This window comes from Monodon monoceros, unplaced genomic scaffold (genome assembly GCF_005190385.1).
Source record: "Monodon monoceros isolate NGI ecotype Baffin Bay Population unplaced genomic scaffold, NGI_Narwhal_1 Super_Scaffold_12, whole genome shotgun sequence".
NCBI classification, from domain to species: domain Eukaryota; kingdom Metazoa; phylum Chordata; class Mammalia; order Artiodactyla; family Monodontidae; genus Monodon; species Monodon monoceros.
In genome coordinates, this window is record NW_021703768.1 from 143,244,691 (window position 1) to 143,269,457 (window position 24,767).

Sequence of the window (24,767 nt, forward strand, 5' to 3'; positions counted from 1 at the left end):
CAGTGAACTTGGGAAATAACATCTTTTCTAAAAAGAGAAGATGCAAAGTGATCTCCCCGTTCCTTCATTTGCAGCCTTAGTTCATTTGCAGCCCAAGGTTCGTTCTTTGGCTGCGTGGTGAAACAGCCAGTGCCCCAGGAATTAGGCAGATCTAGCACAGTGCCCCTGAGAAAGGGTATCACCTTAAAAGATTGAGAGCCACAGCTCTCAGTGTGCTACTCCAGTCAGGTCCCTAATCCAAGAAGGGGATTCCCCGGTAGGGCATCCCTATCCACCAACCCCATCCTGCCAGCCCTGCTCTTTGCCAAGAGACGTACTCCCACTGTTTGTCTTGCTCAGGTATTGCAGTTGACAAGAACGGGCTCATGTACTTTGTCGACGCCACCATGATCCGCAAGGTTGACCAGAATGGAATCATCTCCACCTTGCTGGGTTCCAATGACCTCACTGCTGTCCGGCCACTGAGCTGTGACTCCAGCATGGACGTGGCCCAGGTGGGTCTCTCTCTCTCTCTCTCTCTCTCTCTCTCTCTCTCTCTCTCTCACCTGGGGCCTATTTGGGTCAGAAGTGGAGGGGGACGAGGTGATACAGATACAGGTCCCAGGTTTGTTTGCAGAAGGCTTCAGGTGAGCTAGACGGCAGGATGGAATGGGACATGTCAGATAGAAATGAGAGCGAAGTAGAAAAAGAGAATGGGAGAGGGAAATTCTGCCCAGAAGAGTGGAGCTGGTGACACACTCCAGCCTTGGCAGATTATAGGGTAGGAGTTACTGTGTAACTGCCTTTCTTCTTCATCGTTATTGCAGGTTTGAGAATGTACCATACAGTATTACGTGTCAATGAGAACTTCCCTGTTAATCTGAACTGACTGCATCCTCACTAGATTAACCTTTACTTTGCGCAGTAGTAACTAAAGCAGATCCCTCTGCGATGTTCCCCCAAGTGATAGTCTTTTAGTCCAGGTTCTCACCTCTTGGCAGAGAACAGAGGCTCACTCGAATGTACCACAGGAGAAACGGGACTTTATACTTCTTTTCTTAAATTTTGATTGGAGTATAGTTGACTTACAGACACGGGACTTGAATATAAGGGTCTTCAAACAACCTGGAGTCTATGTTTACTCTTCCAAAAGGGCCTTTTCCACCCTCGGTCAACTTCATTAATTTCAGCTCAAGTTCCTCAACTAACTGACCACTAGTTACTGAGGTTTTCATTTCAGATTCTGCAGAGAAGGGATGTGTTTGGTCCAGTACACTTTTTCAGGCAAACACTCAGGTTGTAGTTCTCTGGCCAGCCTGTGCATTGGCTGTCCTTGAGTCAGGGACACCTTCTACACCGCGTGGCTCCTTGTCGTGAATCAGATAAAGATGCTAAATGAACCTAGCCTCCTCAGGGCCACAGCTTGGTGAGCAGAGTATGGGCTGCATCACACTAGCCCTCTGTGCTGTGAACCCCCTAACTGTATGTGATGACTCTGACCCTGGTCCAATTATCTGGGGCTGTCAAGAGCATCATGGGTAGAACTGGTGACCTACTCTAGCCATGACCTACTCTAGCCACAGCAGGTGATAGAGCAGGAGATGTCTGTTCCAAGTTACTCCTTCGCTATCACGTACGCCCAGCATAGGCAATGAGCAGTTGGTTCCGTGATGGGCGCGTCTCGTACAGCGTGTTAGTAAAAAAAAAAAAAAAAAAAAAAAAGTTATTCTTTTCTCCCAGTTGCATAAAATCAATGGAAGTGCCCCGCGCAGTGAAACACTGAGCACGTTAGAGGCTGTTCTTGAATTTGGTGCCGTGTCATCCACAGGTTCGCCTGGAATGGCCAACAGACCTTGCCATCAACCCCATGGACAACTCCCTGTATGTTCTAGAGAACAACGTCATCCTTCGCATCACCGAGAACCACCAAGTCAGCATCATTGCGGGACGCCCCATGCACTGCCAGGTTCCTGGCATTGACTACTCGCTCAGCAAACTAGCCATTCACTCTGCTCTGGAGTCAGCCAGTGCCATTGCCCTCTCTCACACTGGGGTCCTCTATATCACCGAGACAGACGAGAAGAAGATTAACCGTCTACGCCAGGTAACAACCAATGGGGAGATCTGCCTCTTAGCGGGCGCAGCCTCCGACTGTGACTGCAAAAACGACGTCAATTGCAACTGCTACGCAGGAGATGATGCCTATGCGACTGACGCCATCTTGAATTCCCCATCATCCCTAGCTGTAGCTCCCGACGGTACCATCTACGTTGCAGACCTTGGAAATATTCGGATCAGGGCGGTCAGCAAGAACAAGCCCGTTCTGAATGCTTTCAACCAGTATGAGGCTGCATCCCCCGGAGAACAGGAGTTGTACGTCTTCAACGCCGATGGCATCCACCAGTACACTGTGAGCCTGGTGACAGGGGAGTACTTGTACAATTTCACGTACAGTGTTGACAATGATGTCACTGAGTTGATTGACAATAATGGAAATTCCCTGAAGATCCGTCGGGACAGCAGTGGCATGCCCCGCCACCTGCTCATGCCTGACAACCAGATCATCACCCTCACAGTGGGCACCAGTGGAGGTCTCAAAGTCGTGTCCACGCAGAACTTGGAGCTTGGCCTCATGACCTACGATGGGAACACTGGCCTCCTAGCCACCAAGAGTGATGAAACCGGATGGACAACTTTCTATGAGTAAGTAGGTTTTTAAAGTAGTTCCTAACAGTACTCACCCGACCCTCACCGGCATCAGGACTGGCCGTCCGTGTAGCTTTTAGAATCGTTTACTCGTCTTGTCTTCCTAACTTTAATGCCCCAGGATATTCCTGTCCCCTGACTCCTAAATGCTTTGCACTATTGGGTGTCTGGTATTGAACGCCCTCCCTACAAGAGTTGGGAATGCCTGTTGCCTGCTTGCCATTCCAATTTCAGGATATTGGACACGCACAGCGCCTGAGACATCAAGTGTTGATTAACTTTGCCGATTATTCATGTTTGCCATGGGTGCGGAAATGAGAAACTAAAAGGCAAGATCCTGGTGGGGCTCCTGTAATTTGCCGATAGGTCCAGCAACACACTTGGTTGCACAGACAGGTAGATAAACTCTGAATTTCCTCTTTAGCAGAAGCAGATCAATACAGATAAAGTGCTAGGTATATTAAAAGATGTGAGAGCTGGGCATATTTCCCCTAACAATTATCTCATACTTGATAGTCCCGCTGTTTGTTTTACCAAAAAGCTGTTTTCCCTCTCGCTCCTGCGGGCAGTTCTTGGTCCAGCTACCTGCTGCTGCAGGTATTAACCAGTGGCACGCTGGTGGGAGGAAATTGCGAAGGCATGATTCGCTGGCTGAGACGGGGATGGAATTTATAAGTATCTGGCTCTCCTTGATGGTGAAGGATCTGGCTAACCACTATATATTTGGAGTCGTTGCTTGCTTTCGGTCTAGGTGTTGCTGCCAGCTGAGAATTTAGTGAGTTGGCAAGGTGTTGTCACAGAAGGAAAGAGGGACAGGGGAGAGAACAGAAGACCTCATTGTGGATCAGTTTCACTCTCAGGGATGTGCACTTCCTGTTTGCATTCCAGAGGGTTTGGGAGCATGTAAAGGAAGCTGTTGCCACCTCCTGGAGATCGGCTGCACTGCAGAATTGCTTGCCCTTGCTCTCCTTGCTTCTTTGGGCCAAGCTGTCTTTCTCAGACTTCTGAAGCACCCTCATATCCTCCAGACGCTGGGACTTGTCACACTGTATCAGCCAGTGCCTCTGTCCCTGAAGGCGCCATCTAAGTGCCACCTTGAGCTCTCACACCACGTTAGGCTAAAGCTACACTTTAACCCAAACGCCTCCTAGATTCTCATCTTCTCTTCTGGAAGTTGCACCTGAAGACCCAGTGCATTTCAGAGAGAACTGGTGTCTCCCTCAGGAGGCCAGTCTGAAGTAGGCCTGACTTAAGAAGCTGTAGTAACAAAGTTCATCCAGACTGAGGGGCATCCTGAGACAGGAACTCTAACGGAGAGAGTATTTTCCAGAAGGGGCCCCTAGCTGAATGAAAACAAGGTTAACGTTTTTTTGGTTTGTTTCTTTTTCTAATGTTCGTTCAGAAGTTACATGGAAGCATAATTTTTTTCTCTCGATATGCAGAGCTGCTTTTCTTTCCATACTGTTGAGTTGGTAAATGATCATACGTTCCCCGTTGTAGGGGTTCGATGCGTCTGGCTTTCTTGGCCTCCTAAACAAATGGTAATTTCTTTCCGTTTTGTGGTACGTTTTACACCTGGTCAGCAAGTTGGTCGTTTAAAAATCAGAGACAGGGCTTCCCTGGTGGCGCAGTGGTTGAGGGTCCGCCTGCCGATGCAGGGGACACGGGTTCGTGCCCCGGTCCGGGAAGATCCCACGTGCCGCGGAGCGGCTGGGCCCGTGAGCCATGGCCGCTGAGCCTGCGCGTCCAGAGCCTGTGCTCTGCAGCGGGAGAGGCCGCAACAGTGAGAGGCCCGCGTACCGCAAAAAAAAAAAAAAAAAAAAATCAGAGACAGACTCTACTTCCCGTGGGGACCGCAGTAGCCTTAGCGAAAACTTTAGAGAAAGGAGTTAACAGAGTGATGAACAAAACCACACAGAGGCCTCGAGGCTCTTAGAAAACAATCTGTCCTTCAGTGAGTGCTTGTGAAAACACCTGCCTTCTCCATAGTGCTTCATAGGTAGAGAAGCCTTTCGTCCGCCCACCCGTCACAACGACCTTCTAAGTACAGGTGTGATTATCCTCATTTTATGGATAAAGAAATTGAGGCTCAGAGACGTGAAGCCACCACCACCCCCGTCACCCCGCCCCTAAGGCCACAGAGAGAGTCAGTGGTGCAGCACGACTCAAATCCAGATCTCCAAGTCTCGCCTTCTTGGCGTTACACACCAGTGTCCTGAAGCGGGGCTGTGAGTAGAATTGGGAACTCCTGCCTTCCTTTGGATCCCAAAAGGGAACTCACCTGTCCCAAAAGTTGGGGGAAGGTACAACCCCTAAAGACAAATTCCTCCTTGACTCTGGGAGCGGGAGAGAAAGGTGAGGAAAAATAACACTATTGAATTATCCTGGCCCTACTCGATGGTCAGTCGGTTTCAGAAAGTTCCAGGAAGCCCCAGCCTTGGAATTGAACTTTCCCCCGATGGAGGCCACTGGGTCCTGATAGAAGACGTAGCCTGGTGGGTATATCTCTGAGGGAACACGGGTTTTCACAGCCTTCCCCAGAAGACAGCACAGTATACCAGAAAGCTCCCGGATCTTGGGGTCAGGAAGACAAGGACATGAATGCCATATACTTACTTACTGACTTTGGACAAGTTACTTAACCTCTCTGAGCCTCAGTGTCCATACATCTGTCAAGTGGGGATAATAATGCAAACCGTATAGGGGCACTGTGATAATTCACTGAGATGATATATTGATACTCTTAGAAATTAGCAAAGCACCTGGCATATAGAAATTCAACGAAGGGTACATGCCAATGAGATTGAGAGAAGCAGTTGATTTATCACACCTCTGTCTCCATCCCGCCCCCTCAGATTCCAAACAACCAACTGCACAGTGGATACAGGAGTCAGGTAGATGGAGATTCATTTTGGAGAAGCAGAATTGAAGAATGCAGTTTTCACATTTGGTCTTTCCTTACTACTCCACTTTGAATTTATCCCGCTCTCTCCCCATGCCCCCGTACTTCTGCCCCGCCCCCAGCCCCTGCCAGGGCAGAGCCTGCCTTAGTAAACCTGGGGCCCAGAGGAACAGAAAACACGTCACCCTCAAGGACAGGCCCTCCAGAAGAGAGAAACTGTAAAGGGCTATTCCAGTCCTGAGCAACTCCTCCCAACCAAGCAACTGGGGAAGGAGTGAATATCGGATCAGAGGGACGGAGGGAGGGATGGACGTTGCCTTTCCATGGAGTAGGGTTCAAGAGTTACTACCTAGAATAAGCAGGCACTGCAATTCAAGGAGCCTGGAGTGGGTCCCTTTAACTATTACCTTTCTCCCACCTCTTCTTTGTGTCGGGAAGTGCCTCACGGAGAGCTCGGCAGGAATGGAGCAGACGTGGGAATGCCTTCTGGAGGTTCTGTCGTGTCTGCTAAGTTCTCGGACTGGGCGAGCGTGGCCTGTATTCCTGACAGTCACAGGACTGTACTTAAAATTACAGCCACCACTGCACGTGCTCTCTCTCTTCTCCCGCCTTGATTTTAATCCTTTCCACTTTCACCATCTGACATACTCTATATATTTGTATTAATTTTTATTGGAGTATAGTTGCTTTACAACGTTGTGCTAGTTTCTGCTGTACAGCAAAGTGAATCAGCTATACGTGTACATATATTCCCTCTTTTATTGGATTTCCTTCCCATTTAGGTCACCACAGAGCACTGAGTAGAGTTCCCTGTGCTGTAAAGTAGGTTCTCATTAGCTCTCTTTTATACGTAGTAGCCATAGTGTGTGACATACACTATAGTTTAGACTTCAGTTTATTTTGACTGTCTCCATCTAGCTTGCACACATCACGATGGCAAGGATTTTCATCCATTTTGTTCTTAGCCGCGTCCCCAGAGCCTTGAACGGTGCCTGACACATAGAAGGAAGTCAGTGAATAGACGTTGAAGAAATGAGTCAGACGCAGCCTCCAGCCCCACGTGAGTCAAGGCGGGACTGGTTCCACTGGGTTGCCGTGAGGTCCCATTACTGGAACTCATAACTCCTTGCCAGGATGTGCAGACTTATTTGCAAAGAGACCTGAATGTGGAGATACTCACTCCATGGGTATCGGAAGTGGAATCTCCCTTGAAAGTTAAAGAAGACCTATTTTCTCCCTCTGGCCCCTGAGAGTCTGGCCTCAACCCCAACCTGCTCTTCCCCAAAAGTAGACTCTCCAGTTCCTACTGTTTATCTCACAATGAGGCGCAGCAATCTACACGTCGTAGGTGTCCAGGTAATACAGTAGATTGGAATTAAATCACTGCCTGGGGCTCCCAGAATACACTTCTCACATTGTCCCTGCTTGGCAGCAAGAGTTGGGGACACTAAGCACCCTATATCAATACACGTAGAACTGTTCAATTTTCTTATTTATTGAGGTAAAATTAACATATAACATTATATTAGTTTCAGGGGTACAACATAATGATTCAGTATTCGTATATATTGCGAAATGATCACCACAGTAGGTCTAGTTAACGTCTGTCACCATATAGTTACAAAAACTGTCTTACTTGTGATGAGAACTTTCAGGTTCCACTCTCTTAGCAACTTTCAGATAGGTAATACAGTATTATTAACTACAGTTACCATGCTGTATATTAGATCCCCATGACTTATTTATTTTTTTTGCGGTACGCGGGCCTCTCACTGTTGTGGCCTCTCCCGTTGCGGAGCGCAGGCTCCGGGCGCGCAGGCTCAGCGGCCATGGCTCACGGGCCCAGCCGCTCCGTGGCACGTGGGATCTTCCCGGACCGGGGCACGAACCCGTGTCCCCTGCTTCGGCAGGCAGACTCTCAACCACTGCGCCACCAGGGAAGCCCACTTATTTATTTTAAAACTGAAAATCTGTACCTTTTAACATTTATTTTATTGACGTCTAGGTGATTTACAACGTTGTGTTAATTTCTGCTGTACAGCAAAGTGATTCAGTTTTACATACATATATATATATTCTTTTCCATTATGGTTTATCAGAGGATAGTGAATCTAGTTCCCTGTGCTGTACAGTAGGACCTTGTTGTTTATCCATTCTAATATATAACAGTTTGCATCTGCTAATCCTGAACTCCCAATCCATCCCCCACCCAACCTTCCCCTTGGCAACCACAAGTATGTTCTCTAGGTCTACGAGTCTGTTTCTGTTTCATGGATAGGTCCGTTTACGTCATGTTTTAGATTCCACATATAAGTGATATCATGTGGCCTTTCTGACTGACTTCACTTAGTATGATGATCTCTAGTTCCATCCATGTTGCTATTTCATTTCTTTTTTTTGTGGCCGATTAGTATTCCACTGTATATATGTAGCACATCTTCTTTATCCATTTCTCTGTCGATGGACACTTAGGTTGCTTCCACGTCTTGGCTATTGTGAGTAGTGCTGTTTTGAACATAGGAGTGCATGTATAGTTTTGTCCGGCTATACGTCCAGGAGTGGGATTGCTGGATCATAGGGTAACTCTATTTTTAGATATGGTAACTCTATTTTTAGTTTTTTGAGGAACCTCCATACTGTTTTCCATAGCGGCTGTATCAATTTACATTCCCACCAACAGTGTAGGAGGGTTCCCTTTTGTCCACCCTCTCCAGCATTTCTTACTTGTAGACTTTTTAATGATGGCCGTTCTGACCAGTGTGAGGTGGCACCCCATTGGAGTTTTGATTTGCATTTCTCTAGTAATTAGCGACGATGAGCATCTTTTTATGTACCTGTTGGCCATCTGTGTGTCTTCTTTGGGAAAATGTCTATACAGATCCTCTGCTTATTTTACAATCAAATTATTTGCGTTTTTTGCTATTGAGTTGTATGAATGCTTTATATATTTTGGATATTCTTCCCTTATCAGATAGGTGATTTGCAAATACTTTCTCTCATTCAGTATAGTGCCTTATTATTTTTTTTTTTTTTTTTTTGCGGTACATGGGCCCCTCACTGTTGTGGCCTCTCCCGCTGCAGAGCACAGGCTCCAGACGTGCAGGCTCAGCGGCCATGGCTCACGGGCCCAGCCGCTCTGCGGCATGTGGGATCTTCCCGGACCGGGGCACAAACCCGCATCCCCTGCATCGGCAGGCGGCCTCTCAACCACTGCGCCACCAGGGAAGCCCGTATAGTGCCTTATTTTGTGGATGATTTTCTTTGCTGGGCAAAAGCTTTTTAGTTTGATATAATCCCACTTGTTGGTTTGTGCTTTTATTGCCTTTGCGTTTGTGTCAAATGCAAAAAAACAAACAAACAAAAAAAGAACACTAATGTCACAGAGCTTACTGCCTGTATTTACTTCTAGGAGTTTTATGGTTTCAGGTCTTGCAGTCAAGTTTTTAATCCCTTTGGGTTAATTTTGTGAGTGGTATTTTGTGAGTGGCATAAGATAGCGTTTCGTTCTTTTCCATGTGGCTGGCCAGTTTTCCCAACACCACTTTTTGAAGAGACTGTTCTTTCCCTCATTGTATATTCTAGGCTCCTTTGTCATAAGTTAATTGACCATGTATGTGTGGGGTTATTCCTGGACTCTCGATTCTGTTCCATTGGTCTGTGTGGCTGTTTTTTATTCCAGTGCCACACGAAATGAAATCAGGGAGCATGATGCCTCTAGCTTTGTTCTTTCTTGATTACTTTGGCTAATAGGATATCTGTGGTTCCATACAAATTTTAGGAGTGTTTGTTTGTTCTATTTCTGTGAAGAATGCCATTGGAATTTCGATTGATAGGGAATTGCTTTGAGTAATATGGACAGTTTAATTCTTCCAATCCATGAGCATGGAGTGTCTTTTCATTTATTTGTGTATTCTTTGAGTTCTTTCATCAGTGTCTTATAACAGTGTACAGGCAGGCGTTTTGCCCCTTGGTTAACTTTATTCCTAGGTATTATTTTATTCTTTTCTTGATGCAATTCAGATTTTATATACTGATTGTGTATCCTGCAGCTTTCACCGAATTTATTTATTCCAACAGATTTTTGGGTGAAGTTTTTAGGGTTTTCTCCACGTGATATGATGTCATATACAAATAATGACAGTTTAACTTCTGCCTTTCTAATTTGGATGCCTTTTTTTCCTTGCCTAATTGCTCTGGATAAGAAGACTTCCAATACTATATTGAATACAGTGGCATCCTTTGTCTTGTTCCTGATCTTAGAGGAGAAACTGTCAGCTTTTTACCATTGCGTGTGATGTTAGCTGTGGGCTTTTAGTATGTTTGTTGAGGTATGGTCCCTCTATACCCACGTCCTTGAAGTTTTTCTGCATCTATTCAGATGACAATACGGTTTGTTCTTTTCATTTTGTTAATGTGGTATTTCGCATTGATTGATTTGCCAATGTGAACCATGCTTGCATTCCCTAGAATAAATCCCACTTAATTATGGTGTATGAGCCTTTTAATGTACTGTTGAATTCGGTTTGCTAATATTTTGTTTGTTGAGGATTCTTGCATTTATGTTTAGAGACATTGGCTTGTAATTGGCTTTTCTTGCAGTGTCCCTAGCTGGTTTTGGTATCAGGGTACTGCTGGCCTTGTAAAATGACTTCGGAGTGTCCCCTCCCCGTTATTTTTTGGAAGAGTTTGCAAAGAATTGGTATTAACTGTTCTTTGAATGTTTGTTTAGCAGAATTCACCAGTGAAGCCGAGTGAGCCTGGACTTTTGTTTGGTGGGAGGTTTTTGATTCCTGATTCAATCTCCTTACTGGGAATTGGCCCGTTCAGATTTTATTTGTTCATTATTCGTCTTTTAATTTGTGGAACACAAATCAAAGAGCATAAATTGAGCATAAAGTTGCTGTTCTCACTAACTTGGTTAAGTAAAGTAAAGTACCCCCTGCCTAGCCTAAGGTGAAATGTATGTTTTCAGGTGTATCGGTGGGTAGTAGAAAAAAGCATCACCGTTTCTCAGGGCAGGCTAGAGTGTTGTTTTTTGGTTTATTTTGTGGTACGCGGGCCTCTCCCGTTGCGGAGCACAGGCTCCAGACGCGCTGGCTCACGGGCCCAGCCGCTCCACGGCATGTGGGATCCTCCCGGACCACGGCACAAACCCGCGTCCCCTGCATCGGCAGGCGGACTCTCAACCACTGCGCCACCAGGGAAGCCCCAAGGCTGGAGTTTTGATGACTGTGCCGAGGAGCCTCAGCGTGCTGCACCACCTGGCCCCCCCACCTGCCAGTTTCTTTCTCTGGCACCACGAGTCTGTCCCTTGGGGACGCCTTCAGTCCCAGGAACTGTGTTTCTAACCAGTGTGTCTGTTCTCCAGCTATGACCACGAGGGCCGCCTAACCAATGTGACACGCCCCACGGGGGTGGTGACCAGCCTACACCGGGAAATGGAGAAGTCCATCACCATTGACATTGAGAACTCCAACCGTGATGACGATGTCACTGTCATTACCAACCTGTCTTCTGTGGAGGCCTCCTACACAGTGGTGCAAGGTAAGCCCCTCACCTACCACCACCCCTCACCGCCAGACTCAGCCAAGGCTGAGGATAGGTGTGAGTTACCAAGCCTGGGAGGACTTCCAGAGACCTCCCACCCCTCAGCTTGCTGTTTTAGTCCATAGCTAGCAAACTAACTCTGCAAGAGGTCAATCTTGTAGAAAAGGACTTAATCAGATGCAGGAGAATGTCATCTATACCAAACCAAATATTTGGAAATGTCTACGTATTCATATTTATGTGAAAATGTCAGCTTTCATCCCTCTGTACTCTGCCCCCACCTCTCCATCACCAGCACTCCCTACCAACCCGACACACACAGTTACCTTCTCAAAGGTGGTTTTAGTCTCTTGAGCCCACCTGATTTTTTGGTCCCATTCTGAGTCTCCCTTTCTTCCAAGGGTTTGTGTGATGAGTGGGTTGTTACAGTCACAGAGCCCTTTAGCTGTCTCTTGCCAAGACCTCAAAGGTTTCTCACCACCTCGTGGTTGCTCTTGCTGTTCGACATGACGTACAGTCCAGGACAAGTGCACAGGCTGGCAAGAAAAGGAATTGTGCAGGTAATGAAGATATAATGTCCGTGGGCTAGCCGAGGATAAATGTGTCCTGGCGCTAGATAAATGGTGTCATTGCTGGACTGTTTATCCCCCGACAGAGCCTGTTTCCATGACTCTATTTCTGCTCTGCCAGATGATTAACGATGTAGATTTTGTCTTTCTGCACGAGGGCTGCAGTCGTGACAGGTGCACACTTGCGCACTACCCCAAAAGCCAGGGCCTCAGAGGCCAGGCGGACTCCTCTGCCCAGGTAGTCAGGAAGCATCGTATCTATAAAAGGAGCCTCCGACTCACATTTCCTACCTGGAACTTCTCGATAAAGGAAAAGGTCAGAAGTCTGACTGATTGATTGACTAGATTCCATTTGGGAAGACACACACGTTATCAGCACCCCCTGGCTCGGCCTCCCTCATGCTAGTTGAGTCTCTTCGGAGTCCTCTGGAGTGGAGATGGCATCATGGTGGAGTCAGTCAGCAGCTAACGCATGAGGAGCAGGAAGGTTGCTTTTTCTCTTTGTCTTCTCAAAGAATCTTTGCAGTGGAGCTGACCTATGGTAGACCATCAGCCTCAGGTTAGATGGTAGGCGAAAGGAGAAGACAAATTCTTTTAAGTAGGTTTCCTTTATTTTGTTCCATTTAAGCTAAAATATATATGTTAAAGATCGGGGATGTGATGGACACGAATTGTGTAGGCAAAAAATGTACTCTTCAGTGAGTAAAAGAAAACTGTCCCAGCATAATTATTTCTGGAGTGCCACATATCAATAATGTTTTTCTTTCTGTGGATCAGTGGCATCTCTGCTACTCACCTTAAAACATTGCGTGTGTGCTAATTGAAGGCAGCCTTACACTGGCAGCTGCAAAGTACCATGGAAACCTATAAAAATAGGGGTTCTGTTCTCTCGTGACTAACACAGTGGATAATTTATTTCCCTCTCCCCGCCCCCACTTACATTTCTCCAGATCAAGTACGGAACAGCTACCAGCTCTGCAACAACGGTACCCTGCGGGTGATGTACGCCAACGGGATGGGCGTCAGCTTCCACAGCGAGCCCCACGTCCTAGCGGGCACCATCACCCCCACCATCGGGCGCTGCAACATCTCGCTGCCCATGGAGAATGGCCTGAACTCCATCGAGTGGCGCCTAAGAAAGGAACAGATTAAAGGCAAAGTTACCATCTTTGGCAGGAAGCTCCGGGTAAGTCGTTCCACCCAACTTGTCCCCCACAACGTGGTACGGGACACCCCCTTTCCTCCAGAGCTGAGGCCATCTCCCAGTTCCCAAGCCTCCACTGCGCCTTTCTCTCTTCCCTCTTCCCTGAGAGAGACACGTGAGCCACATCCTGCTGGAACTCAGACCTCGGAGAAAACGTTCTGCATTTCCCAGGACTAGAAAAGCTGGGGATTTACCTTAAGCTATAAGCAGAGATCCCGCGGGTCTTCTTTTCACACTCGCTATCATCTTCTCTGTCAACTTCCACTGTGTGCCCATGGCTACTGTGTGGTTTCGGTGTGCTAAATACTGAGTTTTATAACGGGCTCTTTACGCTCAAGGAGTGGACAGTCCGGTAGAATGTATAAACCTCAGGATAATCCATATCCGATGGGTTAAGTGAGTAGAGAGAGGAACAGCCAGGGCTTCGTGGGAATCACAGCGGAGGCGCTGCTATCCAGCCTGCAGGCATCAGGGAAGGCTTCCGAAGAGGAAGTAACAAGCAAACTGCAGCAGGAAGTTTTAACCAACTCTAGCTTCCCCAGACTAGGTAACGTACCCACAAGTTACTACAGCTTTAAAAACCAATATATAACATTTCAATACATAACATTTATCGAGGACTTTTATGTGATGAGAGCACGACGTTAAATGCTTTACTTGTATTATCCTAGAGTCTGCCTGCCGATGCAGGGGACACGGGTTCGTGAAGATCCCACGTGCCGCGGAGCGGCTGGGCCCGTGAGCCATGGCCGCTGAGCCTGTGCTCCGTGACGGGAGAGGCCTGCGTACCGCAAAAAAACAACAAACAACCCTGTGGGAGTAGGTGTTATTATCTCCCTTTTTCAGATGAGGAAACAGAGGCTCCGGGACGCTAAATAACCGGTCCAAGGGTACAGCGTCTAGCAAACAAACAGCAAAGCCAGGACTCAGCCCCAGTTCTCTCTGTCTGTCTCACTTGCCAGGATTCTTAACCAGCAGGCCTCACAGCTTCCTGATTAGAGCAACAGTCATCCAGATAATCTGGTTCCTGCTCTGTTCACTTACGTGGCATCAAGAGGGACTGGTTCTTACCGTCAGGCTCTCCCTCCAACTGGGGAGAATCCTCGGGATCTCGGTCCTCGTCAGCACCTACTTATTGAACACCTAACTAGGAGTCAGGCACTGTGCTATGAGCTGGAGCTACATGGCACAACAGGGGCCGCAGATAAGAAGTCAACTAACAAACAGATAAAATCACTGCAGAGTGAGACACTCACCAGGAAGACGGTAAACCGCGCAATACGGCAGGGTTTAACACACGCTTTGCTTTGCTTTGGAGTTCCTGAGATTAGAAGGCTCACGCTCAACAAAACCTGGGTCATAACTTCTGCCGTGTTCTTGGATTGAAATCCAGCCAGCCCAGGCGGCCTCCCTGCAGAGCCAGGCCACTCCATGTTAAGATTCTGCCCTCACCTTTGTCTGGTTGGAGTTTAATTCTCCACATTAGGTTATCAGCAGCCTCCCATGTTTTTCTTCCTCTGCTGGTATCTGCAAAGTTGCAAGCTGCAGTATCTTCCTAAAGACAAAAATGAAATGAGATTAGTAGCTAAATCCTTAATGACTGGATTTCAGGGCTGTGTAATTGATTTTTGATACACTGCACCATAGAAGTTTGATTAGAAATAGTAATCGTGCCTTTTCTCGGGTAAATCGGTGATGCATTTTGACTAAAAGTTTTCAAAATAAAGATAAATGCAGCCCTAAAATAAAATGGCTATAATTCCCAACTCTGAATATTAAAAATCGTAAAAATCGTAATAATGGTACTCATGGTAATTAGCAGAAGTTAGGCACGCAAGTCTCATAACTGAGTTTCTGCCAGGGTTAGATTTGCTGGCATCATGTTTATGCAAATCGAAACAAACACAGCTTTATCTATCAACACCTCAACATTTAATTGTCTGGTGTTAGTTCCTGTAACAATAATCACATATCCATTTAGCTCTCTTAAATGAAAATCACTATGAGATTATAACAGGTTGAGTGGACTGAAAATGTAATTTGAAAATGAGGGAGAAAGCCTAGAATTTATTTGCATCTCATTTATTTTAATTCAATTCATAAATCGTTTAGTGAATGAAATAAAAGCAACTCCTGGAAATTGCCAGGGAGCAGGTGGGAGAAGGTAGAGAGGGAAAGTAGAGTGTCACATGTGAGCCGTGTGACGTGAGCTATCCCAGAGGCCAGGATTTCAAGGGAAGGGGTATGTCATTGTATCAGTCAGGGGAGGGTGGGGTGGGTGTGATCGGTTAACAAATGTGAACAAATAAGCCCTGAAATCAGGGCTTAATGAGCAGGGCTACACATGGCAGGCATCACTGCCATCCTTCCTGGTGAGAACACAGTGGGGTGACTTCAACTTAACTGCCAGGAAGCCCAGGAAATGGTGTCTTTCTGCATGCCTAAGAAGACCATGAAAGGAGATTTGGTGACCACGTAGCAGGGTCCCTGCCATCCCGATCAGGGCTGAGGGTTGCTTCACAGAAGAGTTGGAATCAGTTCTACAGAGCAGTAGGAATTAGCCAGGCAAAGATATCAGCAAGGGGTGATCAGACAGAGTGTCGCCTGTAAAAAGGCAGAGAGGTCCAAAAGAAAAGGAATGTCATTTCAGAAAACTAACTCAGTGTGGCCAGAGAGTTGGTTAGGGTGGGAATGGAAGGGCATATTTTGCTAGGCTGGCATTTATCCTGAGGACAGTGGCGGGGCTGTTCCAGGGTTTGGTTAGCAGAGCAACGTGTTGGGATTTGTCGCATTAGAAAGACCTCTCGGGCTTCCTCGGGTGCAGAGGAAGATAGATCAGACGGGGACAGGATAGGAGGAGAGGGGTAATCCAAACAAGAAACGAAATCGTTAGCAGAGAAGACAGAGGGACATCTGAGAGCTACTTGGCACACACAGTTAACAGGACTTGGCAGCCAGCAGGGTTGCTGGGTCATGCTCACCTTTTAAGGGGCCCCCTTCCACGATCATGTAGACTGGGAAGCCGAGAAGCCCTCCAGACTTCAGGGGCTGGCCTGCCAGGCTCTGTGGAGGGAAGAGGCAGCGAACTGAACCCCAAGACAGAGATGTGAGATTCTGACAGCCCCAGTGCTGCCACTTGCAACGGGGAAGAAACTGAATGAACTTGCAGGTGCTGCCACTGAACCAGCACCACGTAATTGTTGCTCCCCACCCCCACCCCCGTGGATAACAAGGGGTTTGGAGAGCATCTCTGGTGTGGTAACTGAAGGTCTCGTGCAGTGAGGCAAATCGCCTGACCTTTCCCAGGGACTGGCAAGCTCCCGGCAGCCTGGCCAGTTGAGTGCCGTGAGGGCTCAAGGCTCTGAGCATCCCTGGAGTTTACCGAAGATCTCGGTGAAGATATTACCATAGAACAGTACCCAGTGAAACTAGGTACCCCTTCTTCCAGCATTCCAGCCAAGGGCACCTCTCAGGTGAGGAACGCGTCAGCAGCTCTTACATAAAGGCTGGTGAAATGTAAACTGGTGGATGGATGGACCGTGGCCACCCGCTTCCACCAAAATCTTTATGGCTTTGTTGCTTTGGCAAAATCTCAAGTGGTTGTCCGTGCCCAAACTCAAAGTAGGGGAGGTCTTCATTATGCCTCCCAAGGATTTCTCCAGGAATCTCACTTGAAAGAGCCCTCCTCCCTCAGGCCCTCACCACCCAGCACTGTTTCCTGTTTCCTCTGGCCTTCAAAAAACACACAAAGCTGTTACATCAGGGTACCTGTAAGCTCCGTAAGCACGAGGACCATCTCACTGCCGTATCCCTGGTGACAAGTGCCATGGGATGGGCATTCAGCCAGTGGGTGACACAGGAAGGTATGATGACCATGCCCCCTTCTAAGGCGCCTCCTTGGAACATGTTTAGTGCATAAATGCCTCCGTATCTGTCAGGGATCTTTCCACTGCAAGAGAGAGACAGGAAGTGCACTCAAATTAGCTCAATTAAAAAGGGCATGTGTTGTCTTGCCTCGCGGGCCCCTACCAGAGAGGAGCTAGCCTTAGCGACTTCACCAGCTCAAATGATATCATCAGGTTGACATCCTTCTCTCGGCCCCCTTCCATCTCTTAGCAATGTTTCCCTTGACACTTAGCCTAATTTACCCCTACATTCGACTGGTGACCTCTTCACCCTGGGAGTCAGGCAGACTTGGCTAAAGATGACTCCAGGCTGATATACCAGTTCAGCTTAGTGACCCAGGGGGAAGAGGAAGCAATCTTTTACAGAATTAAAATCTAAAATCCCTTGGAAGAGCTCTGAATGGCCTGCCACAGATGGAATGGCAGTCACACCCCGGGGCCAATCACTGGTCAGGCAGGTGGGGGTCTGTGATTGGCTGGGTCACACGTGGACACGTGTCTCGTGTGACGGACATCTCAGTAAAAACTCCTAGATGGGGAAACCTTAGAGAAAGGGGGTGCTACACCCACAGAAGGAAGAGATGGTTAAATCACACTCATACACACCCAGGTATATTCTTCATCCTCCCTCCCTCCAAAGCCTAATCATAAAGCAAACTTCTGGTCCTGAGGACCTCTTAATGCGTTAATACTCCTCCCCTCCAGCAAGACATTTTTCTAGACTTTTGGAAGAGAGAACTGAAACCACCTCCTCCTGTTAAGATTTAAAACTTCTGCTCTTTCCTAAGATGGGTTTAGTGCATGATTCTCTCTGATAAGGAAGGCACATAACCACCCTCTAGGATATTTCCTCCTGATTATGATTTACACAGAGATTGCAAAAGCAAGAAGCAGCTACATGTGTAGGTAGCAGAACAAAAGGAAAATTGCTTCCCAGATAATCTTCCATCATGATACCAGTATTAGTGTTATTAGTATTCCAGGAAGTGGGAGTTAGTAATTTTGTTTGGGTTTCTGTATGATTAATATGACATTGCAATTACACGTTGGCTTGTGTTACTTTTACTTTTGTGGCAAATGACAGTGACGCAGGAACAAGGTGGGAGGCGGGTATGCATGTGTGCCTGTGAACACACGCACGTGAACTCAGTTCTGCATGGAACCCACTCAGGTAGGTCTGTTAACATATGCAGTCATCACAAGGGCCTGAATTTCATCAGCCCTTCCTGCCGCAGTGCATTCATTCTACACCAACCAACGTTTTATTTTTTTAAACACCTATTACGTTCCTGGCACTGTTCGAGGCACTGAGTGTATGTTAGTGAACAGACAAGACACTGAATTCTGAGCAGTGCTTGTGCAGGCAGAACTTGCTATAAATGTAATATTAGCTTAAATAATATATAATTGGAAGGGTAAGCCTCTGCAAAATATATTCAACAATGTGTCCCCCAAGCAAACATTACTTTCGGATGACTTGCTTGCTGTTTTGATTGGTGCGATGGAAAAATGGAAAGACCCTCGTGGAGCTTTATGCTGTAGCAAGGGGAAACAGATAATAATCAAATAAGTTACAAATAGTATAAAGAAATGGTGATGGGTGCTGTGGGGGAAAAAAACGGTTGAAATAACAGGGAGTGTCTGATTTAGGTTAAGGCCACTCTAGGAAGATGACATTTGGGCTGAGAACTGAATGAAGAGTAGGAAATTTTCAGGAATGGAATGGCAAGAAAGCCTTCTGTGCTAAGGTACCAGCATGCGCAAAGGCCCTGAGGCAGAACATGAGCCAGTGTAGCTGGAGCAGACTAGCTGGGGAGGTGGTGAGGTCAAAGGATTGGGGCCTGACTGGTGCTGCTAAGGATCTGAGAAGCACAGACGTCCTCCCCAGATGTACCCACTGTTGAACACAAAGGAGCATTCATCTGTGCCTTCCCTGCTTCTGAGAGGCTAGGAGACACGCAACATACTTCTACAAGTTCAGGTTACAGGATGACAAGTCCAAGTCCGTTCAGGTCGTCTGGGCTGAGGCTCCATATCAGACACCCCTCCTCTCTGCCACATCCCTACCCATGGACCACCTGCCCCCACTAGAACACTCCCACAGCATCGGAAGTGAGGTTCTCTGCCTGGGCAGGGCCCTTGCTTAACACCCGAGCTCTCACCTGCTGACTGCCCCCTCTGGAATATTCTCCCTGACTCATCTCCTGCCCTCACCTGTGAAGTCTCATACTTTGGGCCCCACTGAGGCAGCAGCTCCTCTGAGAAACTGGCCTCGTCCGTCCAGTTCTGGCTCCGTGTCCCTCCTCCGTTCCCATAGTGCCTTCCTCTATTTACTCATCACCACACGAATGTTTTTCATTGTTGGTTCATGTGTCTTTATCCTCCTCTGACCTGTAAGGTCATGAGGTCAGGGGCCCTAACTGTTCTGCTCTAGTTTAAATATTGATCACATTAACAAGCACAGAGTAGGTGCTCAGTCAATGCTGAATGAGTGGATGTGATTTTAAGTTGACATCATGAAAATCCTCTCCCTCCAACCTCTGTCTATTAAATTCCAGGTCTCGGGGGTTCCTCCCAGAATGACTCCAATTGCTCTTTAGAATGAAGGAAGAAGCCTTTCAGATACTTGGAAGTCACAAATGTCCTGCTCACATTTTCTCATCTCAGTTTTTCATATTAGAGCTTAGATTATCAGAGCTGCCAGCGTGCTTACACTCGGTCTAATTCAACCCCCTTACTCACAAATGTCTGAGCGCCAAGCACGTTCCAAAATAATAGAGACACTAAGAAAAATAAAATAAAGTCTCTACCCACTAGGAGCTCACAGGCCATGACAGATAAGGAAACAGAGGCATGACCAGTAAAGGTTCAGCTTTGTAATGACAAAACCGATCAGTGTTAAAACTGCAACTCAGGGCTTCTCTGGTGGCGCGGTGGTTGAGAATCTGCCTGCCGATGTAGGGGACACGGGTTCGAGCCCTGGTCTGGGAAGATCCCACATGCCGCGGAGCAACTAGGCCCGTGAGCCTGCACACCTGGAGCCTGTGCTCCGCAGCAAGACAGGCAACGACCGTGAGAGGCCCACGCACCGCGATGAAGAGCAGCCCCCGCTTGCCGCAACTGGAGAAAGCCCTCGCACAGAAACGAAGACCCAACGCAGCCAAAAATAAAAGTAAAATAAACAACCCAATGAACCGACATTTAAAAAACAAAACAAAACAAAAAATCCCTGCAACTCAAATTCAGGTCTCTCCACCTTTCTACCTCACCGCCATCCAAAACAGCAAATCATCCAAAAATCATGTTTGCTTGGGGAATACATTATTTAATGTGTTTGCAGAGGCTTACCCTTCTAATTATGCATTATTTAAGCTGATATTAAATTTATAGCAAGTTGTTATGTCTGCTCCATCCCTGATCCCATCATAGCATGGAGTCTTGTATGGGAGCTGCTTTTTAAATCCCAGAGGACTGACCCAGAAAGGAAATGAAGATGTCATCTAGGCCAGGCTTTTCCTCTGGGCAGGTGAATAACTAAACTCTCCAAGCAGGGAGTTCTGCTTTTCAGTATCGCCAGACATGGAGAATCTCTTGCCCTCCCTCACTAATCTTTTCTGGGTTTCCCAGACGTGACGTGGGATGGGCAAGGGATTCTGCTGTAAGTCCAACTGAGGTCTCTCCTGCTGTGCTACAGTGCCCTTTCCAGGAGGGGATCCAGCCCAGCGTTAACTTCCTCTTTCCAGTTTCTCGATTCGCCAGCTCCCAACATTGCCCCTCAAGCTAAGTTAGAGTCACCAGTTATAGGCCCAGCAGGGCCATTTTAATGACAGCGTTTCCTTTTCTCAGGGTTTCTTACAAGGCTCCTTGTGACAGGCGTGCGCCTGGAGAGATCAAAACATTCTGGAGGGAGATTCCACATCGGGAAACTACTTCCCAAAGTCTGCCCTCTGCAAAAATAAAAACCATGCTAAATAGCTGAGTTTTATTAACTGGGGAAGCCAGGCTGAGGAGAATGCCCAATAATTAAAAATAACGGCTTCCTTACCAACACAAAATTGTATTAATTTAAAAACTGGTTTCTCTATCACTGAATACCTACTGAGCTGGCTGGGAAGGGAATTGTGCTGATCCTGGCAGTGAAAATAATTCAGAATAACTTTTATGTTCTCCAGGAAGCCTGAAGGTTAATTTAAATATTTTTAGGTGGAATTCGGAGTAAGAACAGTGTGGCTAAATGAAAGCCCCGGCACACTCTGAAGTTGGGGGCAGGTGCCTGCGAAGAGATGAGCATGCCTGTCAGAGCCTCCAAGATCTCGAACCCCATAGCCCAGGCACCTCCTCTTTAATGAAGGGACCCTCGCAATTAAACATATTTGACTAGATTATACTGCTGGCCTGAACTCCTTGACTCAGCTTCCAGCGAATTTATTATATTTAACTATTAGAAGGATCAGGCATTTTTATAGAAATTACGTATTTCAAAAGTTAACTCAGCGACATCACCAAGATGGGAACATAGGTCATCTCTGACTTTGCCCTCGCAAGCACAGCAGCTAACAAGGATTCATGGACAGGAAACCACCAAGAGCGTCCTAGAACACAGGGTGAGGCTGAGCCACACACACCCCCACCCCCGCGCCTTGCACACAGAGATCAAGACATGTGTATCAGAAGGGTAACAGGAGCACCTGCACGCTGACTGCATTGCCCCTCCCCCAGGCCAACACAGCTCCACTAGTGGGAAAAGAGAGCTCGTGGGCAACATCTGGGACCCCCCAGCATTGTGAACTGCTTTGTGAGGGCGGCTACTCCTGTATCACCCCACAGGGACTGCAGGAGGATCTGCGGGGCTCAACCACTGGGAAGCTGATCCTGATGGAGAAAGAGGGAGGGGCTTGCAACAACCAGCACTCAGATCTCGGTAGACCGAGTCCCTCCCTGCAGCGCCCGGGTAATCCCAGCCGGCAGCTTTGCTCAGCTGCAGAACCAAGTCAGTCTGAGCAGGGAACTTGGCAGGAGTTTTACCAGCTCTGGAGGCTGATCTGCCCACTTCCCCCTCCAAGGCATGAAAACCCAGTAATGCTCAAGCCATGAGGCGGACAGGCAGAGCTGATTGCCCCAGAGCAAAGTCAGTACCAGGCATGGAGGCTTCCCCTGATATGCCCAGACAGGGGGAGTTCATTCATAGCCCCATTGCTGCTAAGTGTAGCTCTCGGCCCCTTCCAACCAGAAAGCCTGTTCAGAAAATTTGGGAGGTGCCTGAAATGGACCCTCCTGCCCCACCCAGGCGTGGGAGCGGATCATAGGCCTACCAGCTGCTGAGTGTGTCTCCCCACCCTGACTGGCCAGGGGGACTGGTGGGAACACGTAGAGGCTGTATAGCACAGCAAGCTCGAACAGAGAGGTGGGCAGGCAGAGCTGACAGCCTGCAAAGCAAAGCCAGTGGCCCTATTTGGCCAGGGAACTTGGGGCAGAGGTTGGTTTGAATCAACAAATAGCCTTACAAACCTTGGAGCTAGTTCTTGCACTTCACCCCAAGCAGGAAAACTAATTTGTAGCCCCACTCATTGCTGACTATAGGCTTCAGCCCACCCGACCAAGGAACCTAACCACAGCACATGGGAAGCTATGTAGCCCATCCATCTGCCCTGCTTACAGTGGTACTTGAACAGAGAGCACAGTCTATGGCTTTTCCCATCTGCAGAGCAAAACCTGTAGCCCCCGCGTCTGGAGAGGGAATTCAGTATACACTCTTCCCAAATTCAAGTCTTGAAACAAGCCGTGCAGACTCTGAATTCCATTCTGCTGCCCCACTAGGGCAGGGCAGATACCTACCGCTAAGTACAGTACCCAGGCCCACTGGTCTAGTAAGCCTGACCAGAGAACCCAGGCAACTGCAGAGCCCATCCTACAGCCTCACTTCGGCAGGGAACCAAGACAAGAGTCCTATCCAACTGTTCTCAGTCAGCAGCACACCCTCCCACCCCTGCCCTCAGAGCTCAGGCAGTTGCCTCATCCAAAAATAGACCCTGATAGCAAGCCCCAGCTGCTCAAGGTCGTTATCAGCAGACAGTTGCAGAAACTAAAACTGAGCTAACTGGCGAAGAATTCTCTCTACCAAAGCAAACCTACAAAGTCTAGAAGAGAGATCACTTACTCAAATGCACAGATACCAATGTAAGGAATGAAAGCTCATGAAAAATCAGGGAAATATGATACCACCAAAGGAAACTAAGAGAACTTCAGTAACTGAGCCTACTTAAATGAATATCTGTGAACTGTCAGCCAAAGAATTCAAAATAGTCCTCTTGAAGAACTTTAGTGAACTGCAAGAACACACAGACAAATGAAATTAGGAAAACAATTCATGAACATGACAAGAAGTTGGACAAAAATAAAAACCATGAAAAAAATTCTAGAGCTGAAAAATACAATAACTAAACTGAAGAATTCAATTAAGAGCTTCAAAAGCAGACTCAATACAGAAGAAAAAAAAGTCAGCAACCTGGAAGACAGGACAGTTGAAATTATCCAGTCAGAGGAGCAAAAAAGAAAAACAGCGGTGAAAGCCTTGGCACTTATGAGACACAAGCCCCCCACCCCCACACAAAAAAAAGAATATTTGCATTATGAGAATTCCAGAAGAGAAAGAGAAAGGAACAGAAAGGATACTTAAGGCAATAATGGCTGAAATCTTTCCAAACCAAAAAAGAGAAATGGACATCCAGATCAATGAGGCCCAAAGGACCCCAACTAGGTTGAACCCAAATAGGACTACACTGCAACACATTGCAATTAACATTGTCAAAAGTCAAAGATAAAGAAAGTTGAGAGCAGCAGGACAAAAGACAGACATTACATACAAGGGAATCTCCATGAGACTATCAGCAGGTTTCTCAACAGAAACTTTTCAGGCCACAAGGGAATGGGATGATATATTCAAAATATTGAAAGGGAAAAAAAAAACTGTAAACCAAGAATTCTATACCCAGCAAAAGTGTCCTCATAAATGAAGGAAGGAAAAGACTCATGAGCAAACAAGAGCAAGGGAGTTCACCACCATTAGACCTGCCTTACCAAAATGGTAAGGGAGTTCTTTGAGTGGAAGTAAAAGGTCACTAATTAGCATCATAAAAACAGAAGAAAGTAGCATAAAACCCACTTTTAATGGTAAACATGTAGTCAAAATTAGATTATGTAATATGGTAAGAGTAGTGTGAATTCACTTACAACTCTAGTTATAAGTTTAAAAAAATAATAATCATAACTACTATAATCTGTTTGTAGTTACACAGTATTAAAAATATGTAAACTATAACATTAATACCCAAAATGTGAGAAGTAAAAGTGTAAATTTCAGGAGTTATATTAAAGCTAAGTTGTTATCAGCTTAAAATAGAATGTTATCATTTTAAGATATTTTACGTACGCCTCATGGTAACCACAAAGGGGAAAACCTGTAGTAATTACATGGAAGAACATGATAAAGAAGTCAGAGAACACTGGTACCAAAAGACATCAAAACACACACAAAAAAAAGACAGCAAGGGGAATTCCCTGGCAGTCAAGCGGTTAGGACTCCACGCTTCCACTTCAGGGAGCCCAGGTTCGATCCCTGGTCAGGGAACTAAGATCCCACAAGCTGCACAGTGCAGCCAAGAAAAAAAAAAAAAAAGGCAACAGGATATGAAAAGGGGAACAATGCATCTACAAGAAAGCCAGAAAATGATGAACAAAATGACAACAGTAAGTCCTTACTTATCAATAATTACTTCAATTGCAAACATTAAATTCTCTAATTAAAAGACACAGAATGGCTGAATTGATTTAAAAGAAAAGATCCAACAATATGCTGCCTTATATGATACTCACTTTAGCCTTAAAGACATGTATAGACTGAGAGTGAAAGGATGGAAAAGATACTTCAAACAGATAATAATCCCCAGAAAAGCAAG

The 24,767-nt window shown here is 46.8% G+C and overlaps 1 protein-coding gene and 1 long non-coding RNA gene across 7 annotated transcripts in view; one reads left to right on the plus strand and one right to left on the minus strand.

The window, feature by feature from the left end:
* The window catches only part of TENM2 (teneurin transmembrane protein 2), a 1,209,082-nt gene that overhangs the window by 1,145,822 nt on the left and 38,493 nt on the right, over positions 1-24,767 (plus strand). For all 6 annotated transcript variants that reach the window (XM_029218183.1, XM_029218182.1, XM_029218184.1 and 3 more), the window contains 4 exons: positions 340-494; positions 1,808-2,682; positions 10,956-11,131; positions 12,654-12,889. In XM_029218183.1, the coding sequence (XP_029074016.1) occupies positions 340-494; positions 1,808-2,682; positions 10,956-11,131; positions 12,654-12,889 (1,442 nt within the window). The remainder of the gene's footprint in view (positions 1-339; positions 495-1,807; positions 2,683-10,955; positions 11,132-12,653; positions 12,890-24,767) is intronic.
* Positions 11,121-13,564, minus strand: LOC114892862. The gene is made up of 3 exons (XR_003792785.1): positions 13,102-13,564; positions 12,644-12,835; positions 11,121-12,239 (listed from the first exon to the last, which is right to left on the minus strand). It is a non-coding gene; the product is annotated as an uncharacterized LOC114892862 (long non-coding RNA).